Raw genomic sequence first — 24,379 nt, 5'->3', positions numbered from 1 at the left:
AGTCACTTCAAACACAGGCTCTGGCTAAAGAGTCCCTGACTCATTGAGCCCTAGGGCTTGTGTGCAGATAGGCTGTTCAGTAATTCATTCACAGGGTAATATTAATGAGTCATGTCAACATTACAACTATAAAACTATTTGTGGAATCACCACTGTTGATACCTGCATGTGGGGCAGAGACCTCCTGTCAGGTGGGAGAGCCTGACGGACTACAGCAGGCTGGGGGCGGGGCTGCAGGATGCACAGCTGTGCCGGAGCTTTGTGATCAGACTACACGGCTGCAGCGCAGGATGAAGAATCTGGAGAAAGAGAGGGACGGAGGAGGTGGAAAATCTGATAGTAAGAAAGAGAAGGATCAGGTAGGCGATGTGTGCTTAACGATGAATCTGTAGACAGCAAATCTGTGTAGAACATTGACCTGTTTGAATGGTGGTGGATGTGTGAATAGTGGTGAGATCGTTGGATATATTTTGCTCAGTTGGGTGAATACAGGGGGAAATAAAAATAGGTGAAACTTTAATTTGGTCATTAGCGGGGGATATGATGCTGGTGTTGGTGCTGTGCAGTTAAAGCTTGTGAGAGCGGGATGCCTCAGGCTGTCAGTGCTGGTATGAAGATATGTGTGAGGGATCCAGACTGGCTGAATCAGTCCAAGTTTCTCTCATTGTATCTGACTGTCCTCACTCAAATGAGAAAAACTTACTGTTTGTTTCATATCATTTCTGAATAGGTAGAAGTTTTTAAAAAAAAAAAAACATAAGCCTGTACAACGGCACAGGTTGACAGTCCGTGTTTCAGAAGTCGTGAGTGGATCTACCAGAACCCATAATACAATATCGGAATATTCATGTTTTATAATGCCGTGTATAGGACGGTTACATCAATAATGTTTGCAGACACAAGCCTGCAGCCTATTGGACTTTCCTTTCTACTTTCACTAGTAGATGTCCTAGTGAAAACACACTGCTGCATGTTATTATAGAAACAGGAACTGGAGGAACAGCCCAGACAGGAGCTCTAACCCACAGGCGGACACGTCGATTATGGTACTTCTTGAAATTGAGTGGCTACATATGCTGGTGAATAGTTTCAGACCTCAACAGAGTGCTTATTTGCTACATGTAGGATGATATTACCACACGCTCTAATGGGCAATTTGAATATAATTGAAATGATCATTTATTCAACTAAAAAACTCTCAATGAATCCAAAGTGAGTCTGGGTTAGTATTAATAATTAGTTCAGTATACTGTAGATTGATGTCTTGTATTGGTAAGTGCTTCCATGGAATTGCATAAATGAGTATTGAGAATAACTCTACAATGAATCCACATATATACACACACAGGCATAGCAGGAACATCATTATCAATATATGTATATATTATATGCATATATTATCAATACAGATAATATATGAAATTGATATATATATATGATATGTGAGATGTATGCAAAATCACACATTAAATAATCAAACTGATAACTTTTAATGACTAATTTTGTTAGATTTAATTACAGCTTACTTAGAGTGATCCTCTTGAACATTTGTAAAGCAATAACATTGTAATGAATATCATGACAATATATGATTTTCTGAAATTTGAGAAATGATCGTATCTGTTTGTTCCCAAGCCCTATTTTTGTTGTTCTTCAAGTCATCTGTGTGTGGTTTGTTGTATGTGAAGGGATGATTAGTCCCAGCTGGCCTCTGCTTAAAGCTCATGTTTTCGTAACAGCAAATCAAGCCGGGCATCTCTACAAAGGAGCTTTAGCTTTCTCCAGGAAATTCCTCAAAAATTCCAACAAAAAGTTGTAGAGAAAGTGTAGAAAAAGAATACCAAATATGTTTCCATTCATCTTTGTGCTGATTAAAACCCAGCAGTGATGGTCAGTCACAAAGTTATTATGTGTGTTGCAACAGCAGCTGCACTGTGATTGATCTTCATCAAATGTTGGTTGTATTTGTTAGGTGTGGGCTATGTTTCAGATGAACAAATTATCATGGAAACATGTGTTTACTCTGCTCATGTGCACAAAGCTGACTGATAAAGAAAAGAAGGTGACAGCAATATACTGAGAGAGCAGAGACAGAGGAGAGATATCCTCTCTGTATGTTGTCACACTGAGGAGTCATGTACACTCTCTCGCTTTGCAAATCTGCAAACTGAATTGGATTTGCAGTGAAGTTTAAACACTGTAAGTCTGCACTAAAATATGATGTTGTTTTAATATCTCACTGATAATCATACATATGTATTGCAATCAACTTTCAAATTGTAAATGTTAACACATGAGGCTCAACATTTACACCAGGCTTTATTCAACAATGAAACTGCTTGTGCAGATACAATAGGAAGCTATTACTTTACCATGACTGTTGGGAATGATAACTTCACCACACTCATCATCATCATGGACTGTCACATCATTTAATGGAGGTCACATAATGCTTTCAGTGTACCCTGACGTACATACATACAGAAGAAGCAGTATAGGTACAAGTAGCTGGAATCTGTCAATCTGGGGATCAAATGTGATAATTCTGCTTTTGAGCATAGATACAACTAATCTGTCTGTGTGTGATTTGACATAGAAAACTATAGGTGTGAGTTATTTGACGCAGTTTGACGCTCAGACAAATTTGGGAAAGTCCTCCCCACCAATCTTATAACGTTTGTTTGCTGAGATTCAAACTTTATTTTTATTTCTGCCTTGTACTAATAAACCTGATTTGCATTATGTTGATGTGATTAGTGATAAAACTGGTAACCATAAAAGAAAAAATTCTGGCTTTTGAAAATATTGCAGGGATTCTCCTTTTCCTGGAGTTGATGCACCTGTTCCATCAATTGAATTGCGATGATGCAACTGTTCTGTGAATTCTGTGAATTAATGGAGCTGTTCTGTGTACTCATTCATCAGCTCCCACTGCTTTGTATTTATATATAGGCCTCCGTTATTCCTTCATACACACTAACAGGTACAATGTTATACATGGGCACATGAAACAACTACACCAAGTACAGGTGATAGCATATCCTTCATTGATTGGAAGTGTTTACTTTTCACTGCTCCTCTTACCTCCAGTTTTCCAGACTAAAGAAGCAACTCACCTTAAAGCATTCTCAGTGCTATTTCCTTCATTATAGAATGATTTGCTAGAAAAAATTAGTCCTTTGGCAAGTAAAACTCCCCTCTCCACACCGTATTAGTAGAATGCTGAGATCAGACCGCATGATATCAGCCTGGTGCAACAGATGCAGTTTTTATCCTGTGCAGCTTGTCATAGTGGAAGACACAGCATCTGGGACGCCACACAATGTCCCAACAAAAAGACTAGCGTGTCAAAATTTTCTTTTGCTCACCAAGTTTGACAACTTCAATGTTGTGTTCTGTGACTGCCAACAGGAGCCCAAAATGCTCTCTAACTGTAGACATGGAGATGGGAAAGATAAAGGATGTTTTATTTCATTTTAGTAAACCTGTAATCATTTAACCATTACGCCATGTTATAAAAATTATGATTACACTGTGTATGAGTGTTACTATTTTATCTAGATCATGATGAATTGTTCCTGTCTTGTACTGCAACTCTGCAACACCAGCAGACTTATCAGCTCAGGATAAAGGAAGTTCAGTATTATATTTGGAAAGAGCAAGATGTAGAAAATAAAATTCATTGGAGAAAGGGTGAGACACCAGAAGCCATCTGACCCCCAGATGACATGTCTCACCCTTTCTCCAATGAATTTTATTTTCTACATCTTCCTCTTTAACCTTGTCTTAAACTGATATGCATTCAGTTCAGGATTGTCATGTTGGAAGTGTGACATGAATGTTATAGATCTGACCTCATAACATTGCTTTCTGTGACTCTGGTCTTTATTCAGATATGAGAACAACATGTAAAGTTGTCCTCACATTTATGTAATGAGATGCATATCTCAAAGTGTAGAAATGACACACAGTTTGGTCTGTGGGATTTTAAGGAGTCAGGTCTGACTGAAAAGCTCTACCAAGTGGTGCATTTGCTCTATTTCTTTACCAGAACAAGATAATTCCAGTACAAGTAGAGTGGGCTTTAAGTTTAGGGGCTCTGATGGTCCACAATGCAGTGCAACCACATGATGTTTAAGTCAGGGGTACAGATAGGTCATTGTGGAAATGCTTTGAGGCATACTGGACAGGATGAAGGACATTCATAAAACTCAGCACCAAAAAATAACTCAATCAAACATCAGCTGATCTAGTAGCAGAGAAGGACTTGTAGTATGGGAATGTGACACTGAAGATGACCAATAAGAAGAGAGACTATAAAGCACTCCTGCCTGAAAGCAAATAGCCTCACAGCTGTCAATAGGCAAACAGGTAGAACCAGTCCTCTCTCAGTGAGTTGATCAGCTTAATCTGCTTCACTCTCTATCAAATTTCTGTTGTTGAATGAGTTGGAACAAGGCATCATATGGTATGTGTTAAGTTCACAGTACTTGCATAATACACAAACAAATAAAATGTGCAAGGTTGCATGCGCACACACACACACACACACACACACACACAAACAAACAGTTGATAAACGTATTGTTTATCAACTAGTTTCAGAGAGTGTGACCGGCAGTTTCCCTTTGTGATGCTGGAACCCTGCAATCATGCCTCAACTTGAATCCCTCTTCACTCATTCCTGACATTTCTCTCATTCTCTGCTTGACTTTCATCTTGTGTCGGCTGCTCTAACACTTCACTTCTGTTTCAAACAGCTGATCTCTTGTCTACTTCCCTCTCCTGTCTGTTGCCCTCTGCTTAATCCTTCCTTTCTGGTCTCATGATCTTAGTGTTCATTCCAGTTACACGTGAAACCAGCAGTGCCCACACATATCAGCCGCTGATGAAATTCCAAGTCAGATCTAGAAACTGAACTGACTGCAGAGTTGAAATAATGTCTTCTGAACATCAGATTGTTATTAATCTTGGTTCAGATTTTTTTCAGGTCTATCTTGATACAACACACACATATTGACATGTACATTAGAAGAGCTATTAGTCACTGTGATTGTTCCTCCTCTCCATGCTGGCTATGTAGAGATCACTTCCTAAGGCCAATACACTGGAAGTGATGGGAGACAAAATGCACCCTGCTCATTTTGTGGAATAATGCATTCTTAAATTCAGCTGAAGCTAACACAAACCTTCAGCAGTCTGACAAATCAAGTGTGGATCTTTGCAATAGAGCTACAGTGCATGTGACCACCAGGATGTATCCTTCCACTGTGGCTCAGTGAGGAAACACTGTGAAAACACAAAGAGAAATTCATACCATAAAGAATGTGCCTTTGAAAGATACAAATTTAATTGGGATATGGCACATGAAATGTGAGATCACATGCAGAGATCAGATGATAAGAACACATTTACTTGGCAGCAAGTTCGTTTCTGAATTGATTTACAAAGTCTGCTTTTGGTTTTGAAGTTACTCAGTGGACTATAGCAACTGAATAATGCAATATTTTGGAAATGCATTGTTACACAAAACACAGAGTCTAGATGTGTACCACTATGTAACCCTCTATTTCACTCATTCAGTGGGTTGTCTGGATAGTGTGTCTGCCACAGGGATGTCTTTCTGTGGGCAATGCTGGATCTTAATGTCATACTGCTGCAGCTGTAGAATCAATTATTGCAGGCGAGCTGGAGCTGAGGTGACCGCTTTATTTTATATGGATTCAAGTAGCCTTGTGGTCTGACTCAACTTTGATTTTCCTGCTGTATGTGTATGTGTGGAAACATTTGCAGCCAAACAGCACAGCAAAAAGCTCCTTTTCAATCTGGGCATAACTGACCTCTGTTGGTGTCAGTGACTTTGAGGCATGTGTCACTGCTCTGTCCTCCTGCATCAAAACTGCTTCTATGCAGCTTCTTGATGCATCGACCTGCAGCCACAGCTCCTTGCTGGGGTCGTAGTTGCAGAGTATGAGACCCGTGCATTGACCTCAGAGAGGCATGGAGCAAACCTAGCCAGGTAATTTTCTATGCCTGGTATTGTTTCCAGCTTTGTTCTTGGGTGGGGCCAAAGAACAAAGCTGGAGCTGGATTTTTTGGGTCTGGCTGGATCCAGTCGCAAATGATCTCATGCCTGAAATAGCTGACTTCTGTTGCGCATATCACACTACTCTTTGGTTCTCCTATAATGAGTATATTGTCCACTATGGCAACTATGCTACTGAGTCAACTTATCAATTGTTCTATGGAATACACCTGGGGCTGATATCATCCCCAAGGGAAGGCAGAGGAAAAGGTATCTGCCAAAAACATGTAACTGAAGTACTGGGACAGTTTGGTGTGATGACATCTGAGGTGGGAAGCAGGTATTGTGGCCTTTTAATTGCTTTGTTGATTCCCATGGGCCGAAACACACCCATAGCCTTCCTGTGCACCGTTTTTCAGGAACTACCAGCGAATTCGCTCATTCAGGGAATTCTGTCACAAGTTTCCGTTTCTGGTGGTCTCACAGTATAAATAGAATCCAGTGTGGCTTGATACACAACTGGGACAGCAGTTGGATCAAAGTGTATGCTTCACACCATTGTGAATTTCCCTATGCCTTGGAACAATGCTGGCACACTGCACAGTCAAGTCTAGCTTGACTTGGTTCATATGATGGCTGGCTCTCAATCCTTATATGGGAGGTGCTGCTGTTTTCATAATGTCAAACTCAACTGTACTTGTGATGTCTTTGTGACTGCATCTCAGCTGCCAGGTACCTTTAATGTCCAATTTCTCTTCACCATAACCTAACAGTGCACGTGTGGCTGGCCTCAGTGCAATATTTTAAAGAGTTTTTTGAAACTCTGTCCAGGGATAACATTAGCTGTGGCTCCAGTATCAAGCTTAAATCTGATTTTGTGTAACTGTGAGCCTACTTCGAGCTAGGTCTTTGCTGCCACATTGTGACTGTTTGATGTCAGAAGTTATATTATGGTTGGCCAGTGAATAACAGAGTCTGTGCATGCCTAGCCTTGCAGTATGAGATGTAACTGAATGCAAGAAACCCCCCCAATAAAGACTTGCATTGAGTTCAGCTGTCCATCCAGTCATAGATCCTGCCAATACTACACAGTGTTTCACAGGAGCTGACTGTGCTGCTCTGCACTGAGTTTGGTTTATGTGACTGCTCTAGCATCCTTTGACAACTCCGACATGCTTGGGCAACAGTTTTCAGTGTGTTCCTTTTTTTCTTTACGTCTTTGTCCTTTAGCAGAGCAAATATCTTTATCACTATACTCCTGTGCACACAGCCCACAGGACTTGTACTTGCTCTTACTGATAAGCCTTGCCTTCCCCCTCCTCTGCCTTGTATGTCTTTCTTTTGAGAGGACGCATGTGCTGCCATGAACTTGAAGATGGACCCACCGTAGTCTTTAACTGGTCCTGTGTGATTTCATATGAGCGTGTAATGTCTATTACTTTCTTCAGTATTAAGCCTTGGCTTAACAGTTTTCTCTCATTTGCAGCAAGTTGGTGAAAACAATTCTGTCACGTACTAACTATTAAAATAGCTTCACTGCTGCACAAGTACCTTTATCTTCGTCACAAAATGTTAAAAGGATTCTCCTTCCCCCTGCAATCTTTCATTGAATTTGTATCTTGCAAAGATGTTCTTTTTCGGCACAAGATATCGGTCAAATCTGTATATATATGTATATGTCTGCAGCTTCTTCAGCTATCAAGACCCATGTGTTAAACACATCTGTGCTTCTTTCCCCTACCCACTTACTTGTGCAGCGGACCAGAGAACATCAGTTGTCCGTTGCCCATACTGGATGAGTCTCCTCCGGAAGACTGGGGGAATCCCTGTGTCTCTTGCAACTTAGGGACACTCAACTAATCCATCGTTCATTTGTTTATCTTGCAGCAGGTTCTGCAAACTTCAGACACCTTGTAATAGTCTGGATATGTATGTAAACCTTTATTGTCATCACTGTTCTTCACTCACCACACTTTGTGTTTTCTACTGATACCTGAGAGGGACAATTATGCAACATAGTGCTGGCAGGCAATAGTACAAGTAATGATAAGGGACATAAGACATCATGCTTGTAAGATATATCTCAGATCCTTTCATTCCTCCAACAGAATGAACGAAGCCTCACAGAATGCAGAAGCTCTGCAGGCATGTTGGAATGTTATCAATGCTACTTAATTTGTTAGAAAGAACATGTTAGAAGAATATTTAGATGGTTTGAGCAGTTGACAATCACTGTAAGACACTTGTAAAAACAGTTGTGTAGGAGAATCAGGATGCAGCGTTCCTGCATAACCTGTTTTTTTTCCCAGTAACCTGGTTTCTTTCTCTCTAGAAGACGCCCAATTCCAAGGAGTAGACCCACAGCCCCAGGGTAGCCAGAGAGTATCAGTTACATAACAATAAAGTCAAGTAGAAACAGGTGGTTTCGTTTTTATGGCCCAGACTCATATGAGAAACTGTTGTTTCTGTTTCCAGATAATGCATATGGAATTTGGTGTGTAGATTAAAGAAGTAAATATATCAGTAATGCAAACATACCATTAGGTAAAATACTGTATATGTATTGGTATATGTATTAGTATTAGTATAAGTGGATTTCTGTCTGGTTCTGCTTCTCATTCACTGTGACAGTGGGTAAAGACTATAAGGACTTGTTTCCCCCTCAAGCCTTCTTTATATTCAGAGCAACTCAGCAGAGCACGAAGACAAATAAGATAAGATGTCTCTACATGTGTTGTTTCATTTTTGCAGTGTGGGTTAAGGGGACTTTACAGGAAGACATTTCACTTCCAGCTGAAATACACAATTCATTTTCTAACACATAGTTTTCCTGCCCACAGAGCTGGATCCCAAAGATCATCAATAAGCGAGTGTGCACCACTTTTGTTGAAGACTCTTTGAGGTAATCAACCTTCTCTGTCTAAAGTACAAAAATATTGGCTTCATGAAGTAAAGGTCATAAAGAATTTGTATTTTAGTGATGTGATTCTGTAAAGTTTTTCTGAAAAGGGCCGGACCCTAATCCAAATTTACCCCATGGCCAACACTTTTTGTGATTATTGTAGCCCAAAATGTACTTGACGTTTCAAATGAACATAATTATTAGGAGAAACAGTTGATATGGCCAACTATGAACCAGTGAAGAGCTTACTGTAAAAACTGCATCAAGTCTACTTTTGAAATGGCATAGGGCATTTGAGAGATGAACAACCACAGAATAATTGGTGTGTGTGGGTGTGTTTGCTTGTGTGTGGTGTGTCAGTAATGGAGCGTTGTGCCAGTGTGGTGGTGTGCGGGAGGTACATGATTCTGTGGCGACTGGGGATTACTTTGGAGCAGCTATTGTCAGCCAGTGGGACAGCAAGCAACACTCTTCAGAGTATCCCACCGACGCCTTTGGAGAGCTGGAATTTGCTGGTGCAGGACGCAGACACAGCCATGTGAGTAGCATTGCTGAACACACACACACACACACACACACACACACACACACACACACACACACACACACACACACACACACACAGATATACCAGTATACCAGAAGAGTGGTCCACCCTGAACATCAAAGAAGACCAACATAACATTTTAAACAAAGTCAAGATGGTGAACCCACCCTTTAAGGAATAATACCCTAATAGCCCTGCTTGTGCTGCTAAAGGTTGCTGTATCCTCCTTGTGTGTGCAGCATGTAACAAAGTTCGACTGCAACGACATCACACTGTGATAATAGCTGTGATCAGGAACAGTGCTGGGCTGGCAGGCAACTTTGTGTTGTGGTGACAGTCTGGATTGCAGGTCACATGACACTCACTGAAACAGACTTTTTCACACACACACACAATCATCATAAAAAATGATAAATGGTAAAATATACATTTATTTATTTAAATATACATATACAACAACATACACAGTGGGAGTTCAAGGTGCTTAACATCAGTAATCAATTGACATGATAAAATAATTTTAAAATAGAGTTTGAAAATTAAAAAAAATACAACAATTTCAACACACACACACACACACACACACACACACACACACACACACACATACACACACACACACACACACACACACACAACTGTATATGGTCACTAGTCAAGATCATATATTGCGTTTTATCTCCTTTTGCTCTTTAGTTAAGTACATTTAGTCAGATTACCTATTGTGTTTTACCATTGCTATCTTTTAAAAATGCTTTTTAATAGACATGCTGTCTAATTAATGTTGTACAAAAGTAAATACTGTCAACCTCTACTCTGCAAGAACTCCCAAAACCCTTCAACCTTTACTAGCTATTGATATGGTAATTTTGGTTGTAGTTATTAAGTTAATTATTAATCAAAGTTTCGAATTGATAGCTTAGTACATTTTATGAGACTGAATCAGTGAATTGGCTATCTTTTCCCTTCTTTAAGGATGGTGCCATGAGGTGGATTTAATGTAAATTAAATCATATTATTTAATAGAATTATGAATTATTTCTGATAATTATTAGTGATTTCTGATGGCCAAATTTAATCTAAATGCCCCACAAAAATGGTGCAGGATCCCCACACCAGTGAAAAGAGCATTATAGTTCAATCTGCTGGAGATAAATGCATGGACCAGTTTTTCAGAATCTGCTTGAGATATGAACCTTCTAACTTTAGATATATTCTTTAGGTGATAGACAGCTGTCTTGCTATGTTACTGGCATGACTTTCAAAATTAACATCAGCATCAAGAATGACTCCAGTAGGAAGTGAACAGTTGAGAGCGGTGTCTGATAGACCAACAGAATCTTAAAGTCTCTTGATTAAAATATCAGTATCAGTAGTATCAAATGCAGCAGTGAGATCAAGCAAAGATAAAATTGAGATTATTTTTGAATCACTGTTAAACTTAAGGTCATTGATTACTCTGATCAGGGCTGCCATGATTACTTTTAAAACCTGACCTGGTACACATCATAAATACTATTGATGCCTGATGTGGAGTAAATTGCGCATGCATCGACGTGGACAGAAGTTCCATCATAAATTGACATTTTAACCAGTTTTAAGCCAGAGGTTTATGTTACAGTTTTTAGAACTTTGCCGTCTTGTTTACATGGTTTAACCCGGTATAAGGTTTTTAATCATTGGATGCCTGGATTTTTAACTGCACGATCTGACTGCCGACTCTCAACTGCCACTAGTTTACCCAGGTTTTGTTTTTAGCCTGGCAGCTAGGCTAGCTGGTGTCCATTTTATTGAGTGTTTTAAGCTATTTTATTCTTGGATTTTACAATCATGCCACCTTTGCCCTGTGAGGACAGTGTGCTACTCCAAGAAGCAAACAAAAAGATTGCTGACCTTAAGGAGACTATTCAATGGCTTTCTGATGAACTGCAGAAGAAGGAATCCCTTCTGTCTAGCTTCATGGATGTGGCTACTGGGCAGTCCAAATGGATCACTGATCTCAGTGCAGCCATCCAAGACACTGTTCTGTGGGACCCCTCCACTTGTCCGTGGCTTTTCTCCTGCTTCATGCCAAACCATCGCTCATACTGGGCTGAGGTGGTGACCGACGGCTGCAAGAGACACTCGGACAGGGCTGCCTTGCCACCCCGCCTAAGTCTCTCCAACCACTATACGATCCTGTTGGACAACACTCTGGTTCATCCTGCTGATGTTCCTGTGGCTCTGACCAGCCCTGATCTGGACCCTCTCCGAAAGCTGTGACTGGTGACACTACAGCTTCTTTTCCACCAGTTGCTAGCAGTGTTAAGGTGGCTTGCCATTCCTCTTTGAAGTCAAATCAACGGCCACCATCTCAGGGAACGACCTCCTCTCCCTGTCGCAAGATAAAGATGTTGAAAGAGGCCATGGCCAGCCGCTCTGGTGGTCCCCCTTGCCCTGGGCCAGCGGAGACGTTCTCTCTCAGGTCTGATGTCATTGCCTTGCCACAAGACTCACCGATTTGGACACCCCATCCTCAGTTGGTGACTTCAACACAAGGTGCAATCCTGCACTCTCCTGCCGTGAAAGCCCACAACCGTCATCTTCCCCCAACCACATTATTAGTAGGGGACATAATAAGGAACATCAGTTTCTTCAACGCAGCGACACACTGCTTTACCAGAGCAACAGTCCCTGACATCCTGGATAAGCTCCCATGGTTGCTGTGCTCACTCCCGTTCTCCACCAAACAAATTATACAACAAATTATAGTCCATGTGGGGTCAAATGATACTGCTCGTCAGTAGTCTCAGCTGACCAAAAAGGATTTGATCAATCTCTTTTTTTCAACTTTTTAAGTAGTTGTGGAAAGTCTGTTTTTATATCTGGTCCAATTGCCACAGTGGCCCCTGGAGCAGGGCATTTCAGCAGATTCCTCAGCCTCCACACCTGGCTCCAGTCCGCCTTTAGAGCTCATAATAGGTTTTATTGACACTTTTAATCTGTTCTGGAATTGTTCTCCCCTCTTCAAAACTGATGGAGTCCACCCCAACAGGCTGGGTAGCAGAATGCTAGCGGCTAATTTGCAGCACACTGTACAGTCCTCTCCACGTGACCAACTGTTTACATTCCACACTCCACCCCCAGAACCTCCATCTCTGTCTATGATGTCAGCTCAGAGTACTACTACTACTGAATTGCAAATGTCCAGAGTCGGTCAGCTAAATCCTATCTATTGTGTTTTAATTTACTGACAACCAGGCCCCATTGGATCCTTTTTATCAGATTTTGCAGATTTTTCATCACCTATTATAAAGCTAGACAAGGTCCTAATGGTTGGGGGTTTTAATCTTCATAGCGATACCATTACATGTAATGCTGCCTCTGAATTTCTTAATTTCACTGAGTCCTTCAAGTTTAAGCAACACGTATCTGGCTCTACACACACAGGTGGGCACACCCTGGACCTTGTTTTTACACATATGTATAGTATAGATGTTGAATTTGGGATGTGTCAGTGACAATAAATGTATTTTATTTGACATTTGCTTTGCATTGGAGTCTCAGCCTTCTTGCCATATGAGACACACCCGTATCATAAATAGGCTGTAGCTGTCAGTTTTTCTATGGTGTTTGGCAGCATTATTGTTTTAAAGGCTGGAAATGTGGATACTTTAATCCAATCATTTAACACTCATTGCTCCTCAGTGTTGGATAAATTGGAAAATCTAAAACTTAGAAAGATCTCCAAAACTCTATCCCCATAGATAAATGAAACCATCCGGACATTAAGGCACAAATGTCGAAAGACAGAGTGCTTGTGGGAAACCATTAAGCTTGAAGTACACAGACTGCATCTCAGAGAACTCGTGGGTACCCTTAACAATATGGTGAAGGCTGAGAGATCTTCTTACATTTCTAATCTAATTTCTTCTAACAAGAGAAACCCTAAAGTCCAGTTTGACACTGTAAACTGTATTGTCTCTCCCAGCAACCCTAACCTGCCAGTCTTCTCAAACAGTGACTGCAATAACTTTCTTAAATATTTTATAGACAAGGTTGTAAAGGCTCCACAGTCGGTAAATTGTAGTGTCTACCAATAGTCTGCATGAGAGGTGTTTAGGGGACGGGCACTGTTGTCTCTAGGTATTGAGAAATTGGCCCATTCCGAACAGGCACGATTTGAATAGGCACTGCACTAGTTGAGTAAAAGATTATTGTCCAATTGCTTGTATGCAGCTTTTTCCAATATTTTACTGATGAAAGAAAGGTTTGAAATTGGTCTGTAATTACTAATTACGCATGGATGTAGACTCTTTTTCTTCAGTAATGGCATGATAACTGCCTGCTTGAGGGAAGTACGGAAAGTCCCAATAAGCAAAGAGACATTAACAATATTCAATGTGTCATGTGCAAGACAAGGAAGAGCAGACTTAAATGGTTTGGAGGGAATGGAGTCAAGGGAGTAGGTGGGAGAATTAAGCTGCTGGATGAATTTTTATCATGCACTGGGGTCAAGGACAGAATATACCAGAGATTGTTTCTGATAAATGAAACTTTGTCATAAAAGAACTGAGCAAACTCATCATATTGTTGAGTGGTATTGTTGATGGTGGAAAAAAGGAGAGAAGCATTATTTTGATTGAACTATACTCAAAGTTTAGTTCGCAGGTAGGTGAGACAAACAGTATGAATGATGTTGAAATGTCTTGATGTATTTCATCCTTGTTTAATTAAATGGAAAAATTGATTTGATAGATGAATTCCTTTTTCTGGTTATCTGCCATCCTCTCTTTGTCCTGTCTAGTTTCTGCGGCTGTCATGTGACACATCACCTCAGATTATCTACACCCTGATGACAGCTCACTGGGGCCTGCCCTCACCCAACTTGGTGGTGTCAGTGGTGGGGGGTGAAGGTAATGAGAAGATCAAAACATGGGTGAGAGATGTTCTGAGAAATGGGCTGGTTAAGGCTGCACAGAGCACAGGTAAGAACCCATGCTTACCATTAAAATCAATAGAGACAACAACAAGAGAACATATAATGCAAATGCATATGAAAATATTGTTTTTATGATGTCAAAACCAGTCTATCTGTAAACATGACAGTACTGCATTTTGAAAACATTGGTGTCAGCTGTGGAGTACATGTTCCTTTGTGTTGTTTATATGAGTATGTCTTATTGTATTGGTCAGTTGGTTCAACTTCCTTTTGTCACATGTTACACATATTAAATTCAAACTAAAATGGCATACTGTTAGAGGCAGTCCCTCCATTTATTTAACATAACTACATAAAGTAAATAATCAGGGCTTCACATGTTTTAGTTGTGTATGTGTTGGTTCAATATCCAATCTGAGACCATACCTAGAATATGTGTAAACTCTGGAGGAAAGCAAGCCAGCCACTTATCCAGTGAAATATCCACATCTTCTAGATACAAAATTTGGTACAGGCATTCATGGTTTGTAGATGATGAAGCCTACTGACTTTTTTCTCGCACACCAACAGGTCAGAGTTTCACCTATTCAGTGATATATCTCATCTGCTAGTTTTGTTACAGGCATTCATGGTATCTAGAAGATAAATCTTTCTGACTTAAGTGACCACCACGGGTTTAACCTGCACATGCTCAATGTATACAGTATATGCTGAAAAGCTCACCTTGTGGTTATGTGTGCCACCTCACTGCTTTTCTCCCTACTCTTTCCCAGGGGCCTGGATCTTAACGGGGGGTCTGCGAGAGGGTGTGGCCCGCTGTGTGGGTGAGGCAGTGAGGGATCATGGGGCTGCAGCTCCAGCTCTCTCCCAGAAGAAAGTTATTGCTGTGGGACTGGCACCCTGGGGCCTAGTGCACAACAGGCAGCGGCTTGTCAATGCACAGGTACTTATCATAATATGCAAATCATGACTGGGTGAGACTTATTTACACAGTACTAAACTGGCTTGAATCCTACTTAAAGGACAGGGACTAGTTTGTGTCTAGAGGTAATTACACATCTCAAAGGACAAAAATGACATGGAGTTCCCCAAGGCTCCATTCTGGGACCTCTTCTGTTCAACATCTACATGCTCCCAATTGCTCAGATTGCAACAAATTATGTTACTATAATTATGCAGACGACAAACAAATTTACAAATTTTACACATCCAAGACTGTGGTCCAATACAAGTGCAGAGTAAGTGCATTGAACAAATTAATGATTGAATGTGCCAAAATTTTCTTCAGTTAAACAAAGATAAAACTGAAGTAATAGTTTTTGGAGCCAAGGAAGAGCACTTAAAAGTCATTGCTCAGCTTCAATCGGTAATGTTAAAAACCAAAAACCAAGCCAGAAATCTTGATGTAGTTATGGACTCAGAACTGAAATTCAACACCCACATTAAGAAAATTACAATGCTAGCCTACTATCATCTTTAAAATATGTTAAGAATTAAAGGACTAATGTCTCAGCAGGATTTTGAAAAACTTGTCCACGAATTTATCTTCAATACTCTCGACTACTGTAATGGTACAGGTCACTCTAAAAAGTCAATCAGACAGCTGCTGCTGATTCAGAGTCCTCACTAAGACCAGGAGTGTGGATCATAACACTCCAGTTCTGAGATCTTTACACTAGCTTCCTGTTTGTCAAAGAATTTATATTAAAATACTGCTGTTGGTTTATAAAGCACTGAATGATTTAGTGCCAAAATACCTTTCTGATCTGCAGCTATGTTACAATCACAACATGGTTGTAATATGAGCAGTAACAGTCCATTGTCAATGATCGTTTTAAATTACTATTTAAATTTTAGTGCAACTATGCCAATTTGAACACTGATGGATGAAGATGTTATATCACATAGCAAATTCTGTACAGGTTTGATTGTTTTTTGGATGTATTGTGCACATCCTGTGTAATAAATATTTTGGTACAGTATTAATAGGTTTTCACATCTGCCATGTCTTATGAGAATGACAAATACGAGTGTAGATCTGAGACAGAGCTTGATCAGATTAAGTCAACAACCCAAAACTCAGTAACAACTGGTACAGCTGTGTGTTATGAGGAATTACCATCTCTTCAAAGCAATGCTGGAGCATCTTTCCCTCATCCTTTAAGTCTCATGTAAGGGAAGCAAGGAGGTATGCTATATAACTGGACCCATGCTACTGTAACTCAGTGGTATACCAGAATACCCCATTACCAAATTAGGGGTTCACATGCTTCTTGAGAATCTGTTCAGTACAGGTAAGGTACTGTATCCAATTCCAGAATAAAAATAGAAGATTAATCAGTTAAAGTGATTGTCATTAACCTGAAAACTTTCACAATTTTAAGAAATGGGTTAGAAATGAGAAAATATTCTCATAATGTATTTAATTAGTTTATAAAAGAGACTTCATATCTCTTTCGCTTTGAAGGAGTAACTAAAACTATTATACTCTGGTTTAAAAGATAAATATTATTCTTTTTTTTTGTATTCTGCAAATTTTGTTCAGGATTAGCTTTGCATTAAAAAGGAACTGTGTTGTTTTTTCAGTGCAGATGATTTGTTGGGAAATGGAAGGACTGAATAAAATGTCAGAATAAAAAATGATAATGATTATAATTAAGTCTGAATTTACTTGTTACAAGAATTTCCTAGAAAGAATAAGGCAGATTGTTGCACAAGAATCAAGAAAAATTAAATCACATTTTAAGAAAATACGTCAAGAACTCAGTTATAGATGAAACCGACTTGATACATTGGAGATTTTGGCAGTAATGATGTGTAAGTGACAGCAGAGAGAGGATATAGTAATGTGGACAGGAGAGTAAGTGGAGCATCATCTCTGGAAGCAAACGCTGCAACACCCTGTCAGCTTCCACCAGAAGTCACTTCAACCAGTAGTGTTGAGTGGATGTGTGGATGCAGTAGAGTATGTGTAATTGTAAACTTACAGTAAATGAACAAGAAACTAAAACAAAGCACACTGATGGTGGCTGTGGTTGGCTAGTAAGAGGTTCCCAGCTGCACAGCAGAGCCCAAAACAAAACTTTATTTCACTATGTTTTACCTGAAGTTCTTAATTCAGCTTAAGTTTCAGCTCTGGCAGAAAGAGGTGCTATACTGTCAACAACAGGATGAAACTGTCTGCTTTTATTTATACTCCTGTTCTGTCTTTCACTATCATCAATACAATCCCGTTTGATCTGTCTTTTGCTGTGTCATCCCTTTCAGTGTTTTACCTCCACAGAACATTGAGCATGTACAATTATGAAGTGCACTGGCATTTCATTTGCATTGTGATATAGAATGGCTTCCAGGGTCCTGTTCTTCAAATGTAGTTTGACTAATGCAGGCTAAATATCACAGAATAATATCAGACTAAAATAAATTCTCATCCAGCTAATGTAGTTCTTTGAAGGCAGTTTGAGGACTGATTTGTTCATCCTGGATGAAGTTATCTTAGTAACAAAGGCAAAATGAGTAAAGAGTTGGGATGGGGGAACCTTGTTGTTGGGAACCTTCCCAGCATGCACTTGGGGTAATAGATTAATGGACATAAGTCTAATTTTCTGTGTGTTCCTGCATCGCTGCCATTATGTTCTACATTGTGCTCCACAATGTTTCTACTGTTTCCAAACTGTCATCACTGTTAAACATTTTGATATAACCAGTGAATGTGGCCAGACTGCCAGTGATGTTGGGTGAATGATTGATGAGGTTCTCCTCATTAGAGGTGTCAAGGACTGCTGAGTGATAATCATAAGCCTGCTATGAAAATTAAACCTTACAAGAAACTCTACTCAAAGAGCAGCTTTAACTGCCTAAACATGTTTAAGCAAAGTGAGTCCTGCAGTTAATCAGTTAATATGTTTTAGTTGTCAAATGTCAAATTAAATGTCATATGGCCTGGCTTCATTGGTCTTGAATCTTTTAGGTGAGTTTATGTCACCTTTTTTTGCTCAGAGTATCTCAAACTAAACTTGGATTGATTCCTTCTTAGTGCACAAACTTTCATTTAGTTGTATATTTTATCATGTATAAGTAAAGGTTACTTTTTATTACACTAGATACAAGGAGAACCTGCACACTGAATCAGAGCTCCTTGTCAGAGAGCTCTCTCCCATTCAGTGTGTGGCGGGTACTCCTTGTATCAAGTTTAACTGTTTTTTGTATCCAGCACCCACCCCACTGAGGTTTTGTGGATGTGCACATGACTACTTTCATTCCAACTTTTTCTTACAAAAATCAAATTGATATAATTATATCAATAGATCCTAATGATTTATAAATAACCTGCATGTTCTCATCTAAAATCATAATTATATCAATTCTCTTTTAATCATAAAAAAGAACACGAGACATTTGTATCTGAAAATGAGTTCATGTTTGTGGTTCACCCTAAAACTTAGTCATGATCCAGCTAACTGTCAATAAGCTGCATTTTAGCAGTTTTGGGCTTAAGGAATTGTTGCTCTGACAACAGCTCCAGATGGATATTGAGACAGCTTTCGAAAAACCCAAAAATCCAAACTCATGTCAAATTGTCAACATTCTAATCTAGATAACTTGGTTATCTATGTACAAAGAGTGGGGCCCAGATACTCATAAAACAGGATTTGCCTGCTAGGTCAAAGTGTCATATAATATTAGTGGCACTGATCAGATGAGCAGAGGTGTGGCAGAATAGATTTTATCCCTGAATGAATCCTACAACTCACTCACATTTCTTGTTGTCTCTGTTTTTTGTTTGTAGGGGAGCTTCCCTGCTCGGTACTACGTCCAGAACACATCACGTGACTCCTGCTGCCTGGACAAGAACTGCCAGGCTTTCCTCCTGGTGGATGATGGGAGTATAGGCCGCCGAGGAGGAGAGACAGCCTTTCGTGCTAATCTGGAGGATTACATTTCCCATCAGCGCACTGGCATTTGGGGTGAGACAGAGACATATAGTGTGTAAACAACAGCTCCTTTCAAACATGAATCATAGCTGGGTCATCCGGCAGTGTTACAAGTACTAAAGTAATGGCCATGGCATGTGCATGTAAGTCTAACTTTGGAAAATGTTCCATGTTCAATCAGTTCAAACATGACAGAACCATTACAAATAGAGCCACATTGCTTGCACAGTTGTCATCTGGCAGACAAGATCCAAAGTTAAGCTCCAAAATTTGCTTCCTTTTCTCACCACAGTAGTTGCACTACACAATGAACAGTGCTGAGCTGGGCAGTAATGAAGGAAGAAAAGGTCTCTCAGTTTTGAGAGGAGGCCCTCTATTGCCTCAGTAATTCTGTCTAAGCACCAATCATTTTCTTCATTAATAGAATAATTTATTGAACAGTGGATATATCCCTATATTACTCAGTAACAACTGCACCCAAGCCCCTACAATATAAAAGTTATGTTTTAGCTCTCAGTTCACCTATATTCTACTTACATAAAGTATTTTGCTGGATTTTACAGGACTCAGGATCTTTTTCAAACATGACATGTTTGAGTTGCCAGAGAATCAACAGAGTGAAGTGTATGTCTGAAAGGGGCTAGTGATAAAAATTATGCATGCACTGTGTGAATGTAGAGCACAGTGTTCCTGTCTTGTCCCCAGTAAACCTACCCTGGATAAATAAAGGCCAAAACAAGATGCTGGGAATTGGATGAAAGCTGAGCAGTTTCAAAAACCAATTAGTAATTTCAACTCATAAGAAATGTAGTACACTTTTTGGAGAGGTTGTGGGATATTATGAGGAAGTGTTTCTAATATTGTCTTTGCTTAATGCAATGTCTCTGTAGAGGTGTCTTCTTCTTCTAACTTGTTATCTTGGGCCAACAGGTAGTGGCAGTATTGAAATCCCAGTGCTGTGCATGCTCATCTCAGGAGACGCCAATATGCTTGAGGTGAGGAAACTGTCCAATACATTCACTCCACACACACACACACACACACACACACACACACACACACACACACACACACACACACACACCATAATAGATTTACGGATTTAATAAAAATATACATGTTACCACTGTACAGGTAGTACTGGTAAAATGTTGTGTTGTTAGGTTTAGGGGATTTGATTACCACTAACCCTTATGGGGTTAGGGTTAGGGGTTAGGGTTAGGGTTAGGGTTACCCTACCTGCTGCTAATAGGACACAGGACGCTTGACTGCATCAGCATCAAGGTTGCTTTATGCAGTTGCTCCACTTGTTCCCTGCAGTGTTGACTCACTTGACTGGGTGGTTGGGCTGTCATGGTCCTCTTCTTGTGCACTGAGCTTGGTGTTGGTTTCAGTTCATTTTGGTTAACAAAAACATGCAAACAGAAACTAAACCAAAAAAGGGAGCAAAAGGTAGAGTAATTGTACAATCTAGTGGTATTCTATGCAAGAGGGTTAAGAAAGACCACATGGAAAACTGAGATAAGTGTTGAAATTCAGAGAAAAGGAATTCTGAAATGAAAATGTTTGCATTGTGAAAAAAGACCCAAATACAAAATGTCATTCAATCAATGTCATTGATTAAGGAGAAAGTCTGACTTTTTTCTTCAACGTTGGACATGATCTCAAAATCAAATGAATTACAAATTTATACTTCTTCTGCACCATGTAGGGGACTTTTTTTCCATAATTTTGAGATCAATCTAAGAAATATTTCCACTGATGATTAAGCGGTGTCTCATATTTCATGCACTGTACATGTTGTTTCAAAAGGGCTGCCTTAAAATTTTAGGCTTAGTCAACAAATAAAAATAGTTCTTCTAACGCCACAAAAAAGTTATCCTGACTAAATATTACATGCTGTATGAACGTCTTGTTTCATTCGGTGGATTTAGATCTGTTAATTTATTGAATTAGTCAGGTAGTTGTTTGAAATTATAAATCTAATTCAGATTACATTTGGTTTTCATTTACATTTTCTTAATTATTCATTTGACACTAAGAACTTGCTGCTTTACTGTTGCTCCGTAGAGTCAGTACAAAGATAACATACAAAGCTGCTCTCAGTGACCTTATTATCTTTGTAGTGTATGGAGGGTAGTGACTGAATTCAATCATGAATGAATTCATCATGGTTTGCGTGATGAAAGTTAGATTGTCTGTTTTTCTTTAAACTACAAAAAAGAAAGATCTCTGGAGAGTTTTAACTCTTAAAAGTGCTGCAAAATTTGCTGAAATGCTGATCATGTTTCTTTAGAAACTTAATTTGATGAATTGAGTGAACTCACAGCAGTAAATTCATTCAACTCATCATTTCAAGTCAAAAGACTTCAAGTCCGAAGAATTTATAAATATGCGTTCTCAAATGGTATTGAAATAAAAACTTTTTAGGTTGAATTGACTTTAAGTTTAAGTAAAGTTCATGACAAAATATTAGGTGATTCGACTAAATTCCTTTATGATATTTTACAGTTTGTTATACTGTATGATGTCATACGCAGTTGAGTTTCTGACTGTGTAGCTCAGTTGTGTGTTTTGTCAGTTATATCTGAGCTCTTTAAAAAGAAAGATGTCCATCTCACTGATAAACTCATGTCATTTATTCTGTGTTTATATATTCTCTGCTTTAGAGATTAGATGCCTCTCTAAGGAAAGCTACACCCTGGCTGGTTCTTGCTGGTACTGGTCCAGCTGCAGACCTTATCAGTGAGCTGCTGGGTAATCTCTCCCCTGTTTCCATCAGTCCCACCTCTCCTTCAGCAGAGGGGGAGGCTGCTGAGAGTCTCAGCACAGAGCTACGCGACAGAGTTCGCGAAAAGATCCGGAAACACTTCCCAGCTGAAGCTGAGCTGGAGAAACTGGTGGACAGTGTGAGTCAGATAGCACATGTGTGACTCTGTGATTGCACGTTTCTGTATTTGCATGTAGGATAGCAAAGTGTGTTGTTAGTGTTACAGTTGAAGTCTGCAGTTGTCACCACTCTAAATCTGCATTTTAAACTTTATTTTTAAGAGGAATCTTGGTGTGCTGTAATGCTCTAATGAGGAGTCATCTAAAATTGTTTGTGGGAGAAATGTATAAGATGAAACCTGACTGCCTCACACACTTTTCTAATCTGCAGAACATACTTTTTGTTTTTATCTGCCCAGAGTCTGTGTGGTTATGTAAATGTTTGTGATGTATAAAATGAAATGTTGATTTGTTCATTTCCTTTCACTGCCTCTGTGTGTGCAGACTCTGAGTATTTATCAGAACAGAGAGCTCATCACTGTTTTCCATGAGGAACAGGAGGGTCTTGATGATTTTGATACAGTTCTCCTGAAAACCCTTGTTAGAGGTAAGTACATTTATTTATACAGCACCTTTAAAAAGTAGAACATCACAAAGTGATTCACAATAAAAACAAAAATAAGACATATAGACATAAAATACAGACAATAAGAAAAATAGAGATTAAAAACACAAAAATATACTGTAATTGACTAAAAAATGACACAAAGGCAAGTCTTAATATGTGGGTCTTGAGCTGCTTTTTAAAGGTGTCAAAAAAAATTGAGATTGGTGTCATGTGAGACCTTTGTTATGACCTGCTCAATAACTTAGCAGCAACATTTTGCTCCACTTGTAAGCAATCCTAGAATGTTTTGTTAAGTCAAGTGAGGAGGAATTTATAATAGTCAAGATAGGAGAAACGAAAGCAAGAATAATCATCTCCATGTCATCTTGACACACAATGGGCACAATGGGAGTTTTGCAATATTTCTCTACTGTTTTGTCGGCATCAAGCTTTAGGAAATGATCTGCCATCCAGTTTTTATAAAGTTATGTAAAATAAATAAGTTTGCTTGTTTGCATGTTGAGGATTAAACAAGATGTATAATTGAATATCATCTCCACAGCAGTGATAGGAGATACTTTTAAGATGACTTATTATCTGGGGGAAGTATATACAAGGCGAACAGAATAGGACTCAGAACGGAACCTCTGGGCACACCATAATACAGAGTTTCAGATGGGGACGTATACAGTAGTTACGAACAGCTACCAAGAAACTCCTGTCAGAGAGGTGGGAAGTGAACCACCCACTGTGTGCTGATCAGGATACTGTGGTCCACAGTGTAAAAAGCTGCAATGAGATCCAACAGTACCAGAGCAGAGCTTTCTCCTGTTCACCATACATCAAGATGTAATTTGAAACTCTGAGAAGAGCTGTTGCTGTTGAGTGCAATTAAGCTGTTGTCAAGAATATTGTGCTCATCTAAACTACTGTTGCAACCACTTTCTCAGACTTAAAAGGCCATAAAAGGCAACTTGAAAATAGTCCTGTAATTTTGGGGTAGACAAGAATCAAGATTTGTTTGTTTGTTTTTGGTTGAACAACAGCTTGTTTGAAATAAGCAGACTTGTTGATTGATGTCTTAGCCTCCAAAAGTTAACTACATCTCATGAGATCAGTTTCTGCTAGATTTCATGTCCCCAGATTTCAACATCTACTCAGAGTGGTGTCACTTCTCCTGAATCTATATATCTGTTGGATACTTATGGTCTGTTAACAGATTTCTGTTACTCTTGTTGCTGGACTGTAAATGTTGAAAGAACCACTGTGTGTTCAGTCTTGTCTTAAGACCCGCATGAAGACTATTTTAGCAGCAGTTCATTCAAATCAACTCAAGAAAAAATGGCATCAGTTCTGACCCCGCCTATGTAAGACAATGAAAGACTCCAAAAATCACAACACTGATGTTATTTACCCAGTGTCCATTATTGTACAGTACATGTAAATGCTGCTTTTGTGTATGTGTGTGTGTGTGTGTGTATGTGTATTAAGCCAGTAAACGTGTGTCCAGTGATGCCAGTGAATACACTGAAGAGCTGAAACTGGCCGTGGCCTGGAACCGAGTGGACATCGCCAAAACTGAGCTCTTCAATGGAGACATACAGTGGAAGGTCAGAGTCCAGATGAATGACAACTTTGATAAATTGTTCTACTGTCAAACCACCATCTTTACAC

The 24,379-nt window shown here is 39.5% G+C and overlaps 1 protein-coding gene across 1 annotated transcript in view; it reads left to right on the top strand.

The window, feature by feature from the left end:
* The first annotated feature begins 259 nt into the window (after positions 1-259).
* Positions 260-24,379, top strand: part of trpm4a (transient receptor potential cation channel, subfamily M, member 4a) — a 38,982-nt gene continuing 14,862 nt past the window's right edge. The window contains exons 1-10 of the mRNA XM_042394134.1: positions 260-359; positions 8,866-8,927; positions 9,288-9,465; positions 14,261-14,441; positions 15,169-15,338; positions 19,185-19,362; positions 20,260-20,324; positions 21,999-22,238; positions 22,603-22,705; positions 24,197-24,315. Coding sequence (XP_042250068.1) covers positions 291-359; positions 8,866-8,927; positions 9,288-9,465; positions 14,261-14,441; positions 15,169-15,338; positions 19,185-19,362; positions 20,260-20,324; positions 21,999-22,238; positions 22,603-22,705; positions 24,197-24,315 — 1,365 coding nt within the window. The 5' untranslated portion in view covers positions 260-290. The remainder of the gene's footprint in view (positions 360-8,865; positions 8,928-9,287; positions 9,466-14,260; positions 14,442-15,168; positions 15,339-19,184; positions 19,363-20,259; positions 20,325-21,998; positions 22,239-22,602; positions 22,706-24,196; positions 24,316-24,379) is intronic.

The sequence above is a fragment of the Thunnus maccoyii genome, chromosome 18 (assembly GCF_910596095.1).
Source record: "Thunnus maccoyii chromosome 18, fThuMac1.1, whole genome shotgun sequence".
NCBI lineage: Eukaryota > Metazoa > Chordata > Actinopteri > Scombriformes > Scombridae > Thunnus > Thunnus maccoyii.
This window is presented reverse-complemented; position numbering and strand designations above follow the sequence as displayed.